The following is an 18,670-nucleotide window of genomic DNA, read 5'->3' on the forward strand; positions in this document are numbered from 1 at the left end:
CATTAAAGCTACAGTTTTACTCTATCGATTCCGATCGGAATGAATCCTTCTTGTTTTTTTTTTCTGATGAAAGATGAATCCTTCTTGTTGCTAGTCCACAAGCATCAGACGAGGTAAAATTGAAAAAAACAATGACTACGTCATTATGTACTAGACATTTTTGTATTGGAAATTTTCTTGTTTCTAGGAAATCGTTCTGTTTCCTGGAAATTATTCTGTTTACTAGCCATTTTTGTAATGGAAATTTTCTTGTTTCAAGGAAATTGTTATGTGCACTGGCCATTAGGTTAATGTACTAGACATTTTTGTACTGGAAATTTTTTTGTGTACCAGAAATTGTTTTGTGTACTAGCCATTTGGTTATGTAATACACACTTTTGGACTGGGAATTGTTTTATGTACTGCCCATTTCGTTATGTAATAGACACTTTACGAATTTCTCTATAGATTTTTTCTATTTTCGCTCTTTCTAAATTTTATTCCTTTTTCATATTTTTCCTCAAGATTTTTCTCTCTCCATATTTTCTCTCTCCAATCTTACTACTTTCTTTTTCTCAAACATTCTTGCCTTATATGTTGGTAGATTTTTCAAAAGATTTCCATATTTTCTATTTATATTCTTTTTATTTTAGAAGTCGATAATCTTTCTAAAAAATATTCCACTACAAGAATATAATCGATTTCAGAATAATTTACAGAAAATTGGAAAATGTTCAGTACAACATTCTATGCACTCAACATTAGAATATTCTCAGAACAAATATGTGAAGTGAAATAAGCAAAAATAGTCCAATTCTGTAACACATGTTAAGCTCTGTTTCCGAAGACAATATTCAGAAAATTGATTTGTGTACAGGAAATAAATTTGTGTATAAGAAACATATTTGTGTACAGGGACCAAAGTTGTGTACATTGAAGAAAGTTGAGTACATGAAAGAATGTTGGGTACAAGGAAGAAAGTTGTGTACAAGAAACATGTTTGCGGTCGGAGAGATAGATAGGGAAATTTTACCCAAAATTTATAGAGAGAAAGAGAGGGTTTTCTGCTTCATCAATCTTTTAGGGACAGAGAGAGAGAGAGAGAAAGTGGGAGAGAGAAGAAGATGATAATCAAAGGAAAAGGCACAAAAGAGAGAGTTTTCTGATTTCACCCTAAACCCTAAACCCTTAAACTCTAAACCCTAAACACCGAAACCCTCTAAACTCTAAACCCTAAATACTGAAACCTAATCACCCATTAGAAGTCAACTGATGAATAATACCTGGCGGGAATTGAAATTTTCACACATAAATTTTGAGGCCGGAGAGACAGAGTGGGTGATTTCAGCAAAAAATTTAGAGAGAGAAAGAGTTCTGGTTCAAACAATCCTTTAAAGAGAGAGAATGGGAGAGAGAAAAAGATGATAATCAAATAAGAAGGGGTGATTTCAAAAAAAAATTAGAAAGAGAAAGAGTTTCTGGTTCAATAATCTTTTAGAGAGAGAGAGAGAATGTGAGCGAGAAGAAGATGAAATCAAATGAAAGGGGGTGATTTCAGCCAAAAATTTAGAGAGAGAGAGAGAGAGTTTTCTGGTTCAACAATCTTTTAGAGAGAGAGAATAAGATGAAATCAAATGAAAAGAGAGATGGGATTTGAATTTAATGCTAATGTCAGAATAAGTAAGGTATACAACCCTATGTACTTTACAGGGGTATTAGAGGAAAAAAGAAAAGAAAAAAATGGAAAAAGTTAGTGGACAGTACATTTTCTGACTCATTTGGACCTAGAGCTTATTTTAGGGACAAGTTGGAGGGGGCTCGAATTTAGACTGGGATTTTTGGACCTTTGCCCCATTTTTTGTTGTTGATTGGGGCAACGGTCCAGATTAGAAATGAGAAACCTACGTGAAAACACCTTCCTCCTCTTTCACTCCACAGCAAGCTCCCCACTCCCCAGAGTCGCTGCTGCGCCCTCTCTTCAACGATTCAAGGTTTTTTTTTTTCCTTTAATCGACAATAAGGGTTTTTGAAGTAGACAATAAGGAGTTGTGTAGCAACTAGGGTTTTAGGGTTGAACTTCAATTGAATCTATGCATTTGAGATTTCTGGTGAGTACTGAACTACTTTGATTCTAACCAATTTGATGAGTCTGTTTGAGAATTATAGATATGATTTAGTTTGTACCCCAACTGTTTGATGAAATTCCTCTAATAAGTTTTTCTAATTGGATACCAATTGAATTGCATATTTATATTCATATTGTTTGTTAATGTTCATTAGATTGATGATGAAATTTGGATTTGGTTTCCTGTTAGATTTTTAGGTTCGTAAAGATTTAATATTTTTCTTTTTTTGAGAAGCTTGGTGACCAATTTTTAATTTAGGGTCAAAGGTCCTTGCTTTTGTGTTGCTTACCTCTATGTGGAAGGATTTCTGTTAATCATTTGATTATCAAAATTTAAAAAATTTATTGACCTAATAATGGAACTTGGTTAGCATTGTTTATTTATTGATCTAGTGTGTTTTTCATGCAGATGGCAGCAACCGTTAAACCGATGACTACCAAGGCGATTGCACTCACCGAGAAGAAGATAAACATGACATTAGGTATGGTTTGTGTTCTTTCCTGTTGGACTTTTTGCTAAATTGTTGCCTTTTGTCGAAAAAAAAATGATATGATAATTAATGTCTGTATTTTAGAAACACTAGTTTATCATTCTATCTTTGTTGAACAGATGATATAATCAAGATGTCGAAGAAACCTGCAGCAAATGTTAAAAAGCAGAGAGTTCCTGTAAGTAAAATTTCTCTAGAAGTTCTTATTACCTACCTTTTGGATTACAATATGAGTGTAACTATTATTAATTCTATGTTACTTTGATCTACAGAATAAAAGACAGAATTCTTTTACTGGCGGGGTTGGCAGTGTTACCCTAGGGAATAATGCGGTTAGAGGGAATTTCTTAAGAGTACGGCAGTTCATGGATTCTAGATCCACCATTAGACAGGTAATGTGATGGAAATATTCTCGAAATCCTCTCTTCTTTAATCCATTCTGTTTGTTCATAGATTTGTTTGTTTAAGATGCTATATCTTAATGGTTTGCATTCTTTCATAGGGGGTACTTGCTCAAAGAAGATCAAATTTTCAAGGCAATCATTTCCCCTTGACTACTGAGGTTATCAGGAAGGCTGTGGCTGCTCCTATTCACAACAAACCTTTTATTCATAACAGGTCGGCCAAGACAAGGTATGTTTTTTTGCTGTTTTATCACTACCCTAACTACTTCGACATCTTATATGTTCTGCGATAAAATTTGTTCTCCTCATGTTCTCACATGTAATTGTGGGTGTCTACCCACCATTGGTCATGTTCTTCTGGTTAATATGTGTGAAGTCAGATAATTAGCAGCTAATGAGCAATTATAGATTTATAGTTTAAATCGTTATGGTTGCTCTGGACTTCAACTTACCATTGAGCATATTATTCTGGTTAATATGTGTGAAGTCAGATATTAGCAAATTGAACTATTATAGATAATAGATTATTCCGTTGTGGTTTTTCTGGACTTCAAGCTACTGAGAGGGAATAATAGTAAATGACAAGAACAGATTTCCTGGATGTGGGTCTTTTATATCCTCTTGTTACATGCTTAGTAGATATAGTGCCTGCTGGTTTTGTGGCATGGGAGAAGAATAGTAACTAGTGCACACCGTTCTCATTTTCCTCAAGGTTGAACATTTCTCCAGTGTCAATTTAAGCGGAGATTGTGTTGAATGAGGTTGTTCTGGGATTTATGACTACGAGTGAACATGAGTTTTGTGTTTTAGCTATGTTTCAGATTCAGATAAGATAGAAGTGTGCTACAAAGAATCTCAATATGCAAATTTTATCAGTATAGTCCATTACATGTACTTAGTTCTGCAAGTGGTAACTGGATAAAGGTGCATCATGGATAGGGCATTGGATGTTCATCGACCATGTAGATTATTTTTTTTTTTTTATAAAAACTCTTTATAGATTTATAGAATTATGACTTGCATAATTGTATTAATTTCCGATTCCATGGTGAACTTATTTTTCATGCTTATTATTATCTCATTGAACTGCACATACTCCCTAACTTGGATTTTAATTGTGACTCTTTGTCATGCTTGTAGAGATTCCATGTGGGTTCCAGCAACAAGGTTTTTTTCTTGCAAAAAATCGGCAACCCTCTGTAAATTATCCTCCTTTTCTTCAGTATCTGCTGCGTTACAAATAAACTCATTCCCCGAAGATCAACCAATTTATGCTAGGAACAACTCATATTCAAGCCAGCACATTGAGGAGTTAGATACAGTGGGTATTGTTGAAATCTTGCGGGGTTTGAGAGAAGAACCCAATCGTGTTTTATCTTTCTTAAAAAACAGTGGGTTCGTATATGATGTCAATGTTTACTCGGTTATTGTTAGAATTTTATGCGATTTACGCCTCGATAGGCTATTGGGTTCTTTCTTTTCGGACATCATTAGATCAACTGAGGATCATCCAAATTTTGAAGTTTCTTCTCTCTTTGAAGCTTTGTCTGAGAGATGTGAAAATGAGGGGAATGGTGAAAAATCAAATCCTTTGGTCCGAGCACTGGATGTGTTGGTCAAGGTCTATGTGGACCTCAATATGTTTGATGAGGCCATTGATGCTTTATTTGTAGTTGGAAGATGTGAAATTTTACCTCATGTATGGTCATGTAATTTCCTCATGAATCGCTTGGTTAGATGTGAAAAATTCGATACGGCTATAGCAGTGTTCCAACAGCTTAAAAGGCTAGGTTTGAGTCCAAATGTTTATACTTATGCTATTATGATTAAGGCATTTTGTAAAAAAGAGGATCCGGATACAGCTCTTAATTTGCTTAGAGAAATGGGAGAGGCTGGGATCACTCCTGATGTGTACACTTACATGACTTTCATTGAGGGCTCCTGTTTACATCGGGGTTCAGATAAAACTTATAAATTGCTCCAACAGTGGAGAGGGAATGGGATGTTTATCGATACTTTTGGTTGTAATGCTGTTATTCGTGGATTTTGCAGTGAGATGAAGCTTCAAGAAGCTGAGGAAGTCTTACATGATATGGAAACACATGGAATTTTTCCTGATTCTTATAGTTATAGTTCTTTGATTCGTGGCTACTGTCAAGTTGGTAAGCGGCTAAAAGCTGAAGCCCTACTTGAAGAAATGAGATCTAAGGGTATTAAAATCAATTGCTTTGTTGTCAGCTTAATTCTCAATTGTTCACTTAGAGAGGGTTCGTTTTCAGAGGTGGTTGAGACTTTCAAAGAATTTAAGGATTCGGGGCTTTTTCTCGATGAGGTCTCGTACAATATTGTTATGGATGCTTACTGCAGGATGGGTAAAGTTGAAGCTGCCAAGGAGTTGATTAAGGAGATGGAAAGTAGGAGAATGGCTCCAGACACTATACATTTCACAACGCTGATACATGGATATTGCCTCCAGGGTAAACTTGAGAACGCCTTGAGTGTTTTTGAGGAAATGCAGGAACTGGGTTGCAAGCCTGATATTGTCACGTACAATATACTTGCTGGAGGTCTTTCTAGAAATGGATATACACAAGAGGCAATTGGGCTTCTTGATTATATGGAAAATGAAGGTGTGAAGGCCAAGGCTGAGACACACAGCATTATAATTGAAGGTCTTTGTATAGGAGGCAAGGTGAGGGAAGCAGAAAATTTCTTGGATGGGTTGGAGGATAAATGCACGGTTACATACAGTGCCATGGTTAAGGGATACTGTGAAGCAGCTCGTGCAGGAGACGCCTATGGACTCTTTATGAGATTGGTAGGGCGCGGTACTCTTGTGAGCAAGAAAGCCTGCGTGAAACTCATTAGTAGCTTATATGATGAGGAAAATTTGGAAAGAGTTTTCGAGACAATTGAGTCGATGTTTGCTCTGGGAATGGGTGTTACTGAGTTTACTTATAGCAAACTTATTGCGGCGTTTTGTCGAACTGGAAAGATGGAAGGGGCTCAACTTGCATTTGATAGTTTAATCGCGAGAGGGTTAACTCCAGATGCTATAACTTATACCACAATGATGAATGGTTACTGCAAGGTGAATTGCTTGCAGAAGGCCAATGATTTATTTTTTGATATGAAACAGAGGGGAATTAAGCCTGATGTTTACACTTACACTGTCTTGATTGATGGTCACCAGAAAGTATATCTCAGAAACAGTAGTTCCCGTCAAAACTCAGGGAAGAAGGAAAAAACAGCATTTGATGCTTCATTTTTATGTAGCAGTATGAAGGAAATGGATATTGAACCCGATAAAGTATTCGTCACTGTTTTGATTGATGGCCGATGCAAGACAGATAACCTTGATGACGCTGTTGATCTTTTCGGCGATATGAAGGCTCTAGGACTCACTCCAGATGCTGTGACATACACAGCTTTAGTTTCTGGTTATTGTAGTCGTGGAGATGTGGAGAAGGCTAAATATCTAATGGATGAAATGTCACGTGAAGGAAAACTGGAAGAAAGTACATTTACTGCATTAGAGAAATGCATTAAGAAGGCTATGAAGGTAAAATTTGCTGGGTAAAAGTTGTGGCCGGCCTGGTGACTTAGATGCTTATGCCTCAACCCTTGTCTGTTCTTGGTCGTGCTTGTTCAGACATAAGTGAAGGTAGACTCTACTCGTTTTGTTAGATCAAACATCATTTAGATATTTACTGAATTGGGTACTCCTCTTGCAGGCACGGGTAAAAATTAAGCTCATGACCGAGAAGTGTGAAGTCCAGATATTAGCAGAGGTAAAATATCGCTTCTTAATATATAGAGAAATGATACCATCTCCTTTTCTCCAGCATTGCACGGAATTAGTCTAGTAAAATAATATGTTTAGCAGCAGCATATCATGGGGTTTCATGCACTTTTTCGTCACATGTGAACTTTCTTCCCCACATTGCAATTTTACAAGTTACAAGGAACAAAAATGTCATATAGTAACGTGTAATCTCTGATGGAGTACTTCATCTTTGATTCTTCACCATTAGATAAAATAAACCCATTTTTTGAAAATTCTCACTGAAAGCTCTCTAATTCCATTTTCCGAATCAGTAAAAGAGTCATTTGTCAGATCTTGTAAGAATTCAAACTAACTGAATCATTCTTTCAGCAAGTTGTTACTCGTAAGTCAAGAATTGTTCAGATATAACTAAGTCACATACAGAGCCCCTGAATTGGCGCCTCAATTTTCTTTCTCCAAGCAATGTTTGATGTTATGTATGATTTTAGTCTGCAGGGGCTCTGCAGCTGATGACGTGCCTCTTTTATGTGGGCTTTGAGCAACAATAACAAGAGTAATGCAGAAGGGAACAATTCTGGATGAAATTGGTGAATTGTAGAAACACGAAAAGGTGAAAAGTTTTGTTGTTTACGGATGTAGTAAGGAAGTGAAGCCTATATATTTTCAATCACATGTTAGATACCAAGTCACTTATTAAATAGAGTTTACCATGGCATTTCAGCCAGTTAGTCTATATGCCTGCTTTTGGATACTTAAAAGACATTCCAAGAGTTGATTTTTGCATTTTCTGTTCATTGGTTGAACTTCTAGTTTGTTAAGGAATTCTCACGCTTCTATTCGAACAGAAATTTGTCGCGGGTGTATATAATTTTTCAAAGGGATATACTTTTTCAGTCTTTGTAAAATTCTAAGTTGTCATGACGCAAAGAGGCTACAGGTTTGGTTACAGTGATTTGAATTTCAATATGTTGTCAATAGGTACTTTCTCTGTTAGCTTGTGGAAAGCATTATCACGAGGTTCTCAATTTCATCAAACTGGTGCCTGCTGCATTTACTTCCCCTTTATGTTGGGTGCGATCCCTTTTTGAGGTAAAATGATTTGATCTTCACACCCTAGATTAATTTATTTGAATTTTTAGCCAATATATATACATGAAATTACAAAAGGAATTTCTTGTTCTGTATTGAGAATTAGTTATAGGCCTTATAGGCAGACGAAAATGACCTAGAAAAGTGTATATGGCAGTAACTCAAGGGTCATAACTCACGACCTTGTTATGTAGTCGAAAATAATCTATACTCTTTATGTGTGCGACTTTGTGTTACTATCTTGTTGTAGCATATGCTTCTCTTGCACGTTGCACCCAAAGCTCTTTCTTTTATCTTGCAAATCCTTGGTCGATCGGCTGAATTAGCGTATTCAAAGGAAAAAAAGATCAATCATTCCCTTGTTATTGTAATTTTGACATTTGTGGAATTTAAAGTAGAACAAGGAGTTCATCCTTAGCAAGAGAACTTCATCTATCAGCTAGATCAGATATTCAATCTACTAACAAGAGTGTGATTTAGTGTCTATTAAAGGTCTAATAACTTTCGCTGTCTTCTTTCTAATTAACTTTCCCCTAAATGAGTTTAACTTTCTTGTTTTTTTGGTTTACATATACAAATAGGATTGGACTAATAAAATCTTAAGCGCGTTCACTTTTTGGGCTTTTGATTATCATGGACTAAATCTATACCGTTGAATGAGATCATAGTGAGTGAGATGAACTACCCCTTATAGCCAAAACCCTTCAACTTCGACCGATACTCTTTTTGTGAACTGACCAAAAAATCTCTTCGTTTCTCTCATCTTCGTTGTCTATTCATCCCTCAACGGAGATCTATTCCTAATCTATGCGAAACGGAGATCTTAGTATCCCTTTGTTTCCAGTGAGGTTGGTTTTACTATTTTTTTTATATCAAAACTTCTAATTATCGGTTTTCTTGATTCATACAGAATCATCCTGTCGTCTACGTGCTTGTATTCAAATCCAACGTGTTTGGTTGATTGTCTGGGTCTTCAATCATCCAAGGTAAGCAAAAATTTTAGACATTGCTGTAATAATGTAGTTTGATTCATCTACTATCTTCTGAAACCTAATTGGTTCCCTCTTCTGAAATCTAATACCTAGAACCTAACTTTGCTGGAGCATCAACTATCACGGTTTCATTCTTACACGGTCAATTTTGATTTAAGGTCGATTTCCCCAAAGTTAAATCCATGATAGTTGATGTTCTGTGATGATAACTGATAACATTGGTTGTATTCCTAACAATAACCCTCAACCGATGCTCCGTGATGAGCATCAACTATCTCACAAACATTTATACAGAAGAGGGAATGCTATCATCAACCAATTTTGATTTAAGGTCGATTTAAGACATTTGGTCAATGTTGTATTCCTAGCAGTAAGCCTCAACCAATGCTCCATTAAATGTTTTCTGAAAATCTAAACTCTACAAAAATGTCTTCTGAAATCTACATTATTACCGTCACTTTAATGGAGCATTGGTTGAGGCTTATTGTTAGGAATTTGATTTTATTTCTTATTTGAACATTTATACTGGTGATGAGTGTCTTCAAACTGCCCATGCTCACTGCTTTGTTATCTATTTCGCAAAGGCTATAACATTCTGGTATGAATGAAGTAAAAGTTTATATTCTGAAGTGCAAAATAGATCTTCTGTATAATTACTTTGTTTCCGTTAAGAAAATTTCGTATCTAACTTTAACTCAAATCTTTTTTTGGCTATTGGCTGGTGCTATAATGGGTTGGTGACTTGGTTCCCAGAGAGGAGCAAATATGCTCCATAAAATGGAGGTTCGTCAAAGGATCGTAAAATACCCTTTATTTTATAACTTTGCTTCTCATCTCTCTGGCACGCTTCTTGATCAACGGATTGTCGGAATGAAATGCTATCTTCTGAAAGTCTAAGCTGTAAATAACATCACAAAAAGTTGCCACTTCTTATACCACCAATTTAAATGCTTCCTGGTTTAAATCATGAAGTCCTTATTTTTTGAAAATTTTATTATAGCAATATGATTTTTTTTCATTTTGTCCCAACAGATCCTAGGTTTTCATCAGTTCTTTACCAGAACGAAAAAGACAAACAAGCTAAACAGGACCCATCTCTCTTTCTCTATCGTATGTTAATGTTTCAATGACTTGATATCTCACACGCAAATCTGTAAAGGATTTACTGATATTGTTTAGTTTATTTATTTATTGGCAATAAGTGAACTTGACCAATTTCAACAGTTGGAAGTTCTGTAGAGTTCAATGTACTTCAGTGTTTACATTTTATGGTGATTTTATTATTTCCCTTCGTAGGATTTTTATGTTAATTCTTTGTTGTTGATTTATGAGTCTGTTATTTGATTCCATTGGTCAAAGAGAGTAGATCGGTTTTGCCTTTTAGTACAACAATCAAAATTTCTTTCTGTGTTTGATATGCGTTGATATGGAGTTAGACATAATTTTGTATAGTTGATCATTACTTTGCTGAATTGACATTAGTTGTCCATATTGTAGATACCTCTAAAGATCTTATAAAATCATGTAGGTATAAGGGAAAGTAATAAGGAAGTAACAGTTCACTCTATATTTGAGCTACTCTTTGTACTCAAATGGAGCGTAAAATGGTTGTTGAAATTCTCCTCGAGAGTATTGGTTAAATGAAGCGAATTTTATGTAGAAATTTTACAAGTCCAAATAAGAATTAGGGCTGGGGGTAGGTTTTTGGTTGATTGGAATGTTAAATTGATCGTGTGTTTTGTTCGTGTTGCTCAAACTAATGTCATAAGAACCAGATTTCGAGAGTTATTTGGTTTTGCTTTCGATTTGATGTTAGAATATATCCGTTTAAGAGTCAACTTTTTATCAGAACTTGTATCTCATTTTGGCAGGCCCATTCAATTATGGGGGAAAGCCTCGTGGAAGTCTTCTTAAGCTTCATCTCAATCTTAATAGTTGGTCCTAGGTAGATTACTTGAGATCCGAAAATAATTGCCTTAATAACTGAATTTCTAAGAAAAAGTTAGGAAGGTTTTTGAGTAGTAACAAGAATTAGTATGAAAAAGGTGAAAGCAAAATGGATATTACTGTTGTTTGTTGTTAGAGACTTGAAATCTTACAAGTATTTTTGGTTTCTTAGGTTTTCAACATTATCTATTCTCTTGCCGGTGTTGGATTATCTTACTATGAAACCTCAGCCGACTACCAAATTGGAGACATAAAGACTACTTTATATACACACACTTTTCTCCTTAAGGTACTTAGTCGCCTAACAAAATTGACAATATCTAAGAGATTTCATTTGCACATAGATTGAATAATATCTAACTCGTATTGGTCTGATTCTTCCTCATTACGTTGATTTTTTCCTGCTTCGGGTATAAAGATATCGAAATGTCGAAAAGACTACGACATGAACTAACCATTTCTTATGATGAGTTTTTATTTGTACCTGAATTTTCTGTTACTGCTCCTTTTCCCCTTTTTGTTTTTTCTGTGAAGTTTGAATAGATTAATTGGATATGCATTTCTTTTCGGCCTATTATTTTGTCTGATGAATTGGGGATATACATTTATCTCTTAATGCTTTTGACAATGTTAAGATAATCAAACGTGTTGGACAGAGAAATTCAATTTGACCTTGATCTTGACGATATTATGGTTAAGGAACTGATTTGTCGTTCCATATAGGTGATCTTCGTAACATAGTTTGAACTTTGAAATAGCGTCTATATAGTTACAGAATGGATGATTGAGCAACTTCGTCATCGCAAGTATTGTTGTTTTTTAATGAAGTTATATGTTTTGTAGTTCTTAGTGACTTCGTATTATGTAACTCGCAGAGATGAAAAACTAATTACCAAATACGCTACCGGGAAAAGTCGAACGTGTTAAAAAAACATTTTTCAATGTAGCTATCGTAAGTACTGTTGTTTTTTAATGAAGTTACATATTTTGTAGTTCTTAGTGAGTTTGTATATGTAACTTGTGGAGATGGAACGCTACTCGAAAATTGTTAGGAGGATGTGCTTTATTTGACTAAACTAGAAAAATGGTCTCTACGATGCAATATACCAGGCAACAACTTATGCTTCGAATTTAGGCACAATAGAGGATTGGTTATCATATTTACTGTTACGATACCAGGTGGAAGTTAATTTTTCGAAAATGATATCTCTCCAAACAAGCTTAGGAGATTTCTGCAACACATTTGAACAATGGGTTGGGTTCTCCTCATTAATCACATATGCTTCCTTTAAAGGAGTTTTGCTAGCCTGTGCTACTGTTGCCATTTTTATTTTGCAAGTTAGCTTGACTCATTCATTCCTTTCCTGCTGAAGTTCTTCATGAAGTTTTCGTTACTTATAATTGATGAATAAGAGATGTTGATTTGATACAGGAGTTTCAACATTAAGAAGTTGCAAATGGTTGAAGCTGGAAAGAAATATATCATGCAAGAGTATGATCAAAGAGAGAAGCAAGTTGATGTTTACAAGTAAATATAAGTAGTCCAAACCTATCCGGAATTAATTCCACCTTTCTTTTGTTAATTAACAGAACTTGATGAACTTACATATGCAAGTGTTTTCTCCAAATTAGTTGGAACTAAAAACTTCAATAGTGTGCAATTTGGACTTGATTTCTAACTTCACATAATTCATTCGATTTAAATCATAGTGTGCAATTTGTTGTTGTATAGGATTCAAGATTTGCAATCTTACCAGAAACTAACTTAATTTTGGCGCTGACCTGTTTTGATTTTCGTAATACTTTACGTTACCTAGGTCTCAAATCAAATAATTGTTGGCCCTTGATCAAGTTTGTGATTATATTTATGATTAGTAAGAAGTCTTCAACATCTAATCTAAAATTGCTACTACTTATCCAAAAAACTTGGACTAATTGCAATTGGATGCCTCAGTTTTGTGTACGTCGATATTATGTCAATCATGTTTTCTTAACCTATTCTATTTGACGTATTTTGCAGTGATTACTCTATGCAACAGCTAAATGCTTCTCGTAGCAATGTTCTTCAAGCTCGTGATGACTTGGTTAACTCGATGAAAGATGCAGCTTCAAAAGAGTCACAACGTGCGAGCAGTGAACACCACTTTTAACCTTTTTATTTTCATAATTGTTAGTTTATTGTAAAAAAAATTATCCACACTTTTGAACCAATTCAAATTTCTATTGGTAAGAATTTCTTCATATATAAATCTCATTGTGCCGGAGGCACAGGTCATGCCAAATAATCTCTACTTGGGATTCTATAGCGTTTGACCGAGTAAACAATACACTGTAAGGTAACATCATAGTTGCCAAATAATCTTATGGTTTCATGTACTATTCTTCGGATATATCACAACCTAGGGTGTTTTTTCACTATCATTATGCCAGTGATATTTGTACCGTACAATCCTATTGCAAAGGTAATGGCTCTCAAGTTTTGGATATACTGATTAACAGTTGCTGATATTTGGCTTCTGTTTAGTTCAGCATTGAGAATAAAGGAGTTCTTGAAAGTCTTGACCTTGGATACCATCAGTGTCCTTACACTTAAGCTGTGGTTAGATAGAAAAGTACGAGTTACACGTTTTTTTTATTTCTTCCTTAATTGCCTGGGTAGTTTTTGTATCTATTTTTTCTATGTAACATGGACACAGATATGGGTATTTGATAATGGCACCAATGACAGGATACAATGGGCAGAAAATGGGGAAATGGAGGATAAGGCCTACCCTATATTTTTATATCTTTTTTTTTTTTACTTTTCGATCAACCTTTCTTGCATTAGACATGAAGATATTATAACCTGAGGTGGTTTTAAGACAATTTTGTGCCGGTTCACATAAGATGTACACACAAAATCTCACATTATAGCCAGTCAACTTGCATACTGACTGGCACACCTCACAAGAGTATCTGAATGTTAGACCAGTATCCAAGTATCTGATATGGCAAAAAGTCCTGAAAACAACTATACTCAATGTATATAGATTTTGTTACATAGATGCAGTATGATTTCATCTTTTAATGATAGTTCTTTGATACTCTTCATTCTCTTAGCAGGTTAACATTCCAAAGGCAAATAATATTTGTCACGGCATCGATGATTTGAGTTGGACTTTCTTTCGTTTGAACACAATTCATGATGATTACAAAGATGAACCTGTGACAGTCTTAGAAGTTGAATTTGTGAGTTCTCTGCCATTTCAATTCTGAAACAGAGTGCAGAGCTAGTGTGATGCTTTTCTCCTTCTCTAAATCTGACTCATCTGACTCAAATGCATCCAAAATCAATCTAGATATGCCTTCGACCAGACATCACGACAAAGGCAAGCAGACCAAAATCTGACTCAAGTCAATAGAGACTGTGAGGTCAGATTTCAGATCTGACTTAGAAAAAACAACACAACCTTAGGATAGTCAGGGTTTATCCGTGCCCGAATCTGAAATCTTCAGACGATCAGACATCACTACTTAGGAAAAAAAACACTTACCTTTAGTAATTTCTGTTTTCTTTACCACAGTCACTCAATTTATTGATGCAGTATGGTGCCGACCAGTTAATGCCAGTAGAAGACGAGCAATTGGGTTCATAAGTAATGTCATACTTATCAAAAGCCATTAATGGCTTCGGTGATGCAACTGTATTGAGGGTAGAGATTAAAAAATTTCCCAGATCCTTAACTCACTATTTTCCAGGTAACATAAACTCACTATTTGAAGATTGGGATGTAAAAACAGTCCAGTAGACAAAAATAGTGACGACTGGAAAATGATTCAGAATTACCTTGAAAAAACCTATTAACTTGTTCAAGTTGAAAATGTGGCAAGTATTACTTTGCTGGAAACTTCAGAAGATTAGGAGCTTTGTATGTATAAACAGGAACTAATACTGGCAACTCATCTATTCAGATATTGTAGAGCTATGGAGTATCACTAGAAAGCATTTATTGTTGACCCAAAATCGGGCACCTCTCACAATGAAATCAAAAAGCTCCCTAACAAGGTTCTCTTGTGGTGTGGTGTGTATAACGGTTCTGTACATCTATGCATTTATATATCTAAATATCTATATGTCATTGTATATGTATATCCATATACCGTATCTATATACATTTGTATATGTTCGTGTTGCTGCAACCTTTATCTTATCGTGTTTTTGTATTGTAAATATCTTTTTGCATCAGGTCGCAAAGCTCCAATTTCCGTAGGCATTTGAAAAAGGGTATTCGTTCAGTCAATTTTTCCCTCAATCTGTCGGGGTATATGGTACGACAGACTAACCTTTCTCGATAAAAAATGCTATCAAACATTTATGTGTAATGGGTTATGAGTAGTTTGGAAGGCCAACAATTTGCCCTATTACTACAGCCGAGGCTGCTAGGTATAGGTTCTCAGGATTTGTAGATCGAACAAGACCTCGTCGTGTTTATTGCTTCTTTGGGTGATGTCACAGAGGTTACTACCCCTCCAATGGTATGAATAACAATGTGATATCATCATAGACCATATGAAAAACGTGATACAAAGTCCTCGGAAATGAGGATGTAGGAGTGAAAGGTTTAGGGAGGAAGAAAATTTGAAGACTCCGAGCACTTCAGCGAAAGGATGATTTTCAAGAGGCCGAGTTGTCATCTCTGTGCACAAAGACAGTCGTCTAGAGAATCATGGAAACCCTGACAAAAGGACAAAAGAATAACAACGTAAAACTAAACGAAAGTTCAAACTGATGCTTAAATCCAATTTTTCGTATACTGCTTCATTTGAATAAAGTGAAGATTGAAATATTATTCGGAAAATGACGAGAATTGCAAAAAGTGGCCCTAAAACAAACTCAAACGTAACATGTAAGAAATTGAACAACCCTTTATAAGATCACGTAACAAATAGCGAAAGAAACCTGAGAAATTTAACAACTTTGAAGTTAGAACATAAACCCAGTGAACTGAAAAAATAAAAAGAAATTTACGTTAGGGTTAATTCCGTTTTGGCCCCAATTGTGTCCTACGGTTTGTTTTGGCCCCAAATGGTTAAATTTTTTACCAAATTATCCTCGGGGGTCAAAATGATTTATTCCGGACGGTTACCATTCGCCGGAGAAGAAAGGCGAGGTGGGGAGTAGGTGGTGTGATGGAGGAGAGATAAGGTGAAGTGGGTGAGAAAGAAATAGGTGAAGTGGCTTTTACGGGTTTATCATCTTTTTCATATGTAATTCCATTTTGGCCTCCGAAGATAATTTGGGGCAAAACATACTGCCGGACACAATTAGGGTCAAAACGGTGAATTGGTCACATAATGGGGGCTAAAACGGAATTAACCCTTTATGTTAAAACTCATAGACTAAAATTTTACTCTCCGAGTCCCCAATCAGGATCTTACTGAAATCGATCCACCTTCTTTCTCAACAATTTTCTTTTTTTTTATGTTTGATTTCAAATTCTTAATTTTTTTTAATCAGTAGACAATTTACCTATACATGTAAAGACCCATAATCCTAATTGCCAATGTCACAATCTTAGTGTTTTTTAGGTATGACAAATCTGTTCAAAAGAGAATAAAGAGCAAAACATGAGAAGAAAAGATGGAAAAGGTGAAATGAAGCCATCACAAAGTTGATTTTCCCATTCTAAAATCAACTTTTCCAGTAGATTGTCATTGATGCAGGAATTCTTATCAAATACAAAGGGAAGAACAAAAACTACACATTTACTAAGACGAAAATATCTGCTCCAAATCTAATGAAAGATACAATGATATCAACCAATTATAAACCCTAATACACATAAAACAAAAAGAGGATAACGAAAACTTACATGATTGAAGATTTAGGACACCTAAATCTGTAAATCCTTCTTTCAACCTTAAAGAAAAATGACCTGCCACTATATTTTACAGTATTGGCAACGTTACATTATGCAAATGATACTAAGATATTGCATGCCCAAACCATTCCATTAAGTAACACACTATGGCTCTTATCAAAAAAAAAAAAGTAACACACTATGGCCGACTGTACTTTTGCATCAAATTTATCTACCATCTATAATAGTCCTAAAAGAAAAACGATCCCAACTCACGAAATTATTTTGTCTAATTGAAGGAGAAGAGTAATCAAGTAGAAGAAGAAGGAAAAACACGAAGGGATTTAATACAAAAGTTCAGAAATTTACTGTTTAATCGGTTGAGGAATTGATGAAAAAGATGAAAGAGGTAAAACGGATGGTGATAGTGAGGATTTCCAGAATTAATTATATGGAGATCAATGTAATGAATAACTTTTTCGTTGAAAATCCAAAAGGAAAAAAACGGAGACGTGAGCAAAATGGACGGGGAAGGAGATAATGACCTCCATCTCTTGAGACCGCCTTTCTATGATAACACAGACTGCATGTGTATTGCATATAGAGTGGGTAGTAAGAAAGGAACTTCTCCCCCGCCGACTCGCCGCGATGGGGGCGCTTCTTCTATCACGAAGGGTAGACCAACCCCGTCCCTGTCCCTTTGTCTTGACTGAGCTATTCGTGTCATTTTTGCATAGCATCATCCAACATTGGGCCAGCTCTTCTCTTTCAACCAAGAAGAAAGCAAGAAGTTGTCAGGGCGAAGAGAGGTTTCGCCTGAAGAGAGTCGTCATTTTTCCTTCTCTTCTTCATCCATGACATTTTCAAAATCTTGATCTAAGGGCGAGATATCTCTATGGGGAGAAGGATTGATATCGAACAATCAATGTTGGAGCTTATTGTATGGCTGAAGCAGTGCAGACTTGTAAATTAGTGACTTCTGGTATAGTAACATTTCAAGCGGTAGCGACAATTACAGTGACAATTACATGTATAGTTTCATTTGTAATGAAAGTGTAAATAGTAGTGACAATGAAAATTCCAGTATAAGAACTAGCACAAATAGAAGTGATTTAAATATGCGAAGAAGGTATAATGATCTCGATATAAAGAAAATATCATGAGTGTGCGTTTTGTTACACTTTATTCGTGGGTGATTAAATTTGTAAAAGTTAGGGTGGGTTATCAAAAGGTGTCGATTTTATCAAAAAGTCAACGAACGAACGTATTTGTCTTTCGACTTGTCCTAGTCAGTCCCAAGACATTGTGTGTTGTTTTTTTTTTTAACCAAGCGAAACAAATTTTCATTCATAAGTGATTAAATCACAATGTTACATAGATGATCATTATTATTTCTCTCCTCTGAAAACTTCATGAGAGTTACATACCTTTAAATGCAAAGTGCCTCATGAAGAGAAAAAAATGGGACTAGACACCGACTCGATAAAATGACCCTAAAGGTCGAAAGATGAAAGGATCCTAAAGATCACGGATGAAAGGACCCTAAAGGTCAACAAAAAACTGATAATACAAATAATAAAGAAAATACTAAATTTACATTTCTCTAGACTGTCATTGTTGTAGTAGATTGATCATCCTTGATAAACTCGCATATCATAATACCACCAACATCAGAATTCTTCTGAGAAGATCAATTAATAAATAACAGCAAAATCAGCAACAACATCAAAATATATACAACCTGTGTTTCCAATCACAACTCATCTCCGATAACATCCAATCAAAATCAATATGATCAAGAACATCACTAGTTGTCAACAACATCTGTTTGAATGAGAGTTTTGAATTTCTGAGATAATTGATCTTGGAAATTGGGATAGACTGGGTATGGGAAAAATGTAAGAACAACTGGTCTATGATCTTCTTCTTCTTGTTGTGGTGTTGTCATTATTTAATCGATTTGGTTGGTAATTTTCCCTCTTGAAAAGAAAAAAAGTTTCTTGTTCCATGGAGTTT

The 18,670-nt window shown here is 35.3% G+C and overlaps 2 protein-coding genes across 11 annotated transcripts; both read left to right on the top strand.

The window, feature by feature from the left end:
• The first annotated feature begins 1,839 nt into the window (after nt 1-1,839).
• Nucleotides 1,840-10,157, top strand: LOC147555107 (Pentatricopeptide repeat (PPR) superfamily protein). 10 transcript variants are annotated; one of them, XM_086660973.1, is made up of 12 exons: nt 1,840-1,970; nt 2,514-2,586; nt 2,715-2,773; nt 2,868-2,987; nt 3,098-3,228; nt 4,140-6,663; nt 6,734-6,790; nt 7,275-7,396; nt 7,765-7,875; nt 8,786-8,861; nt 9,621-9,650; nt 9,900-10,157. In XM_086660973.1, the coding sequence occupies exons 1-6, from the start codon at nt 1,872-1,874 to the stop codon at nt 6,577-6,579; spliced, it is 2,922 nt and encodes a 973-aa protein (XP_086517099.1). In that variant the 5' UTR covers nt 1,840-1,871; the 3' UTR covers nt 6,580-6,663; nt 6,734-6,790; nt 7,275-7,396; nt 7,765-7,875; nt 8,786-8,861; nt 9,621-9,650; nt 9,900-10,157. The 10 variants fall into 10 exon arrangements, with proteins under 10 accessions (XP_086517099.1, XP_086517098.1, XP_086517102.1 ...); XM_086660972.1 differs by having other exon boundaries at nt 8,961-9,650; nt 9,900-9,951; XM_086660976.1 differs by lacking the exon at nt 9,621-9,650 and adding an exon at nt 8,961-9,025 and having other exon boundaries at nt 9,900-9,951.
• Nucleotides 10,158-10,986: 829 nt separating this feature from the next.
• LOC147555108 (V-type proton ATPase subunit E-like) lies at nt 10,987-15,061 on the top strand. The gene is made up of 8 exons (XM_086660982.1): nt 10,987-11,103; nt 11,690-11,766; nt 12,247-12,342; nt 12,835-12,938; nt 13,245-13,312; nt 13,864-14,042; nt 14,399-14,679; nt 14,766-15,061. Exons 3-5 carry the CDS (start codon nt 12,272-12,274, stop codon nt 13,304-13,306), a joined length of 237 nt encoding a protein of 78 aa, XP_086517108.1. The 5' UTR covers nt 10,987-11,103; nt 11,690-11,766; nt 12,247-12,271; the 3' UTR covers nt 13,307-13,312; nt 13,864-14,042; nt 14,399-14,679; nt 14,766-15,061.
• Nucleotides 15,062-18,670: the final 3,609 nt, after the last annotated feature.

This window comes from Eschscholzia californica, unplaced genomic scaffold, assembly GCF_041429995.1.
Source record: "Eschscholzia californica isolate CP2 unplaced genomic scaffold, dmEscCali1.0.p SCAF_2, whole genome shotgun sequence".
NCBI lineage: Eukaryota > Viridiplantae > Streptophyta > Magnoliopsida > Ranunculales > Papaveraceae > Eschscholzia > Eschscholzia californica.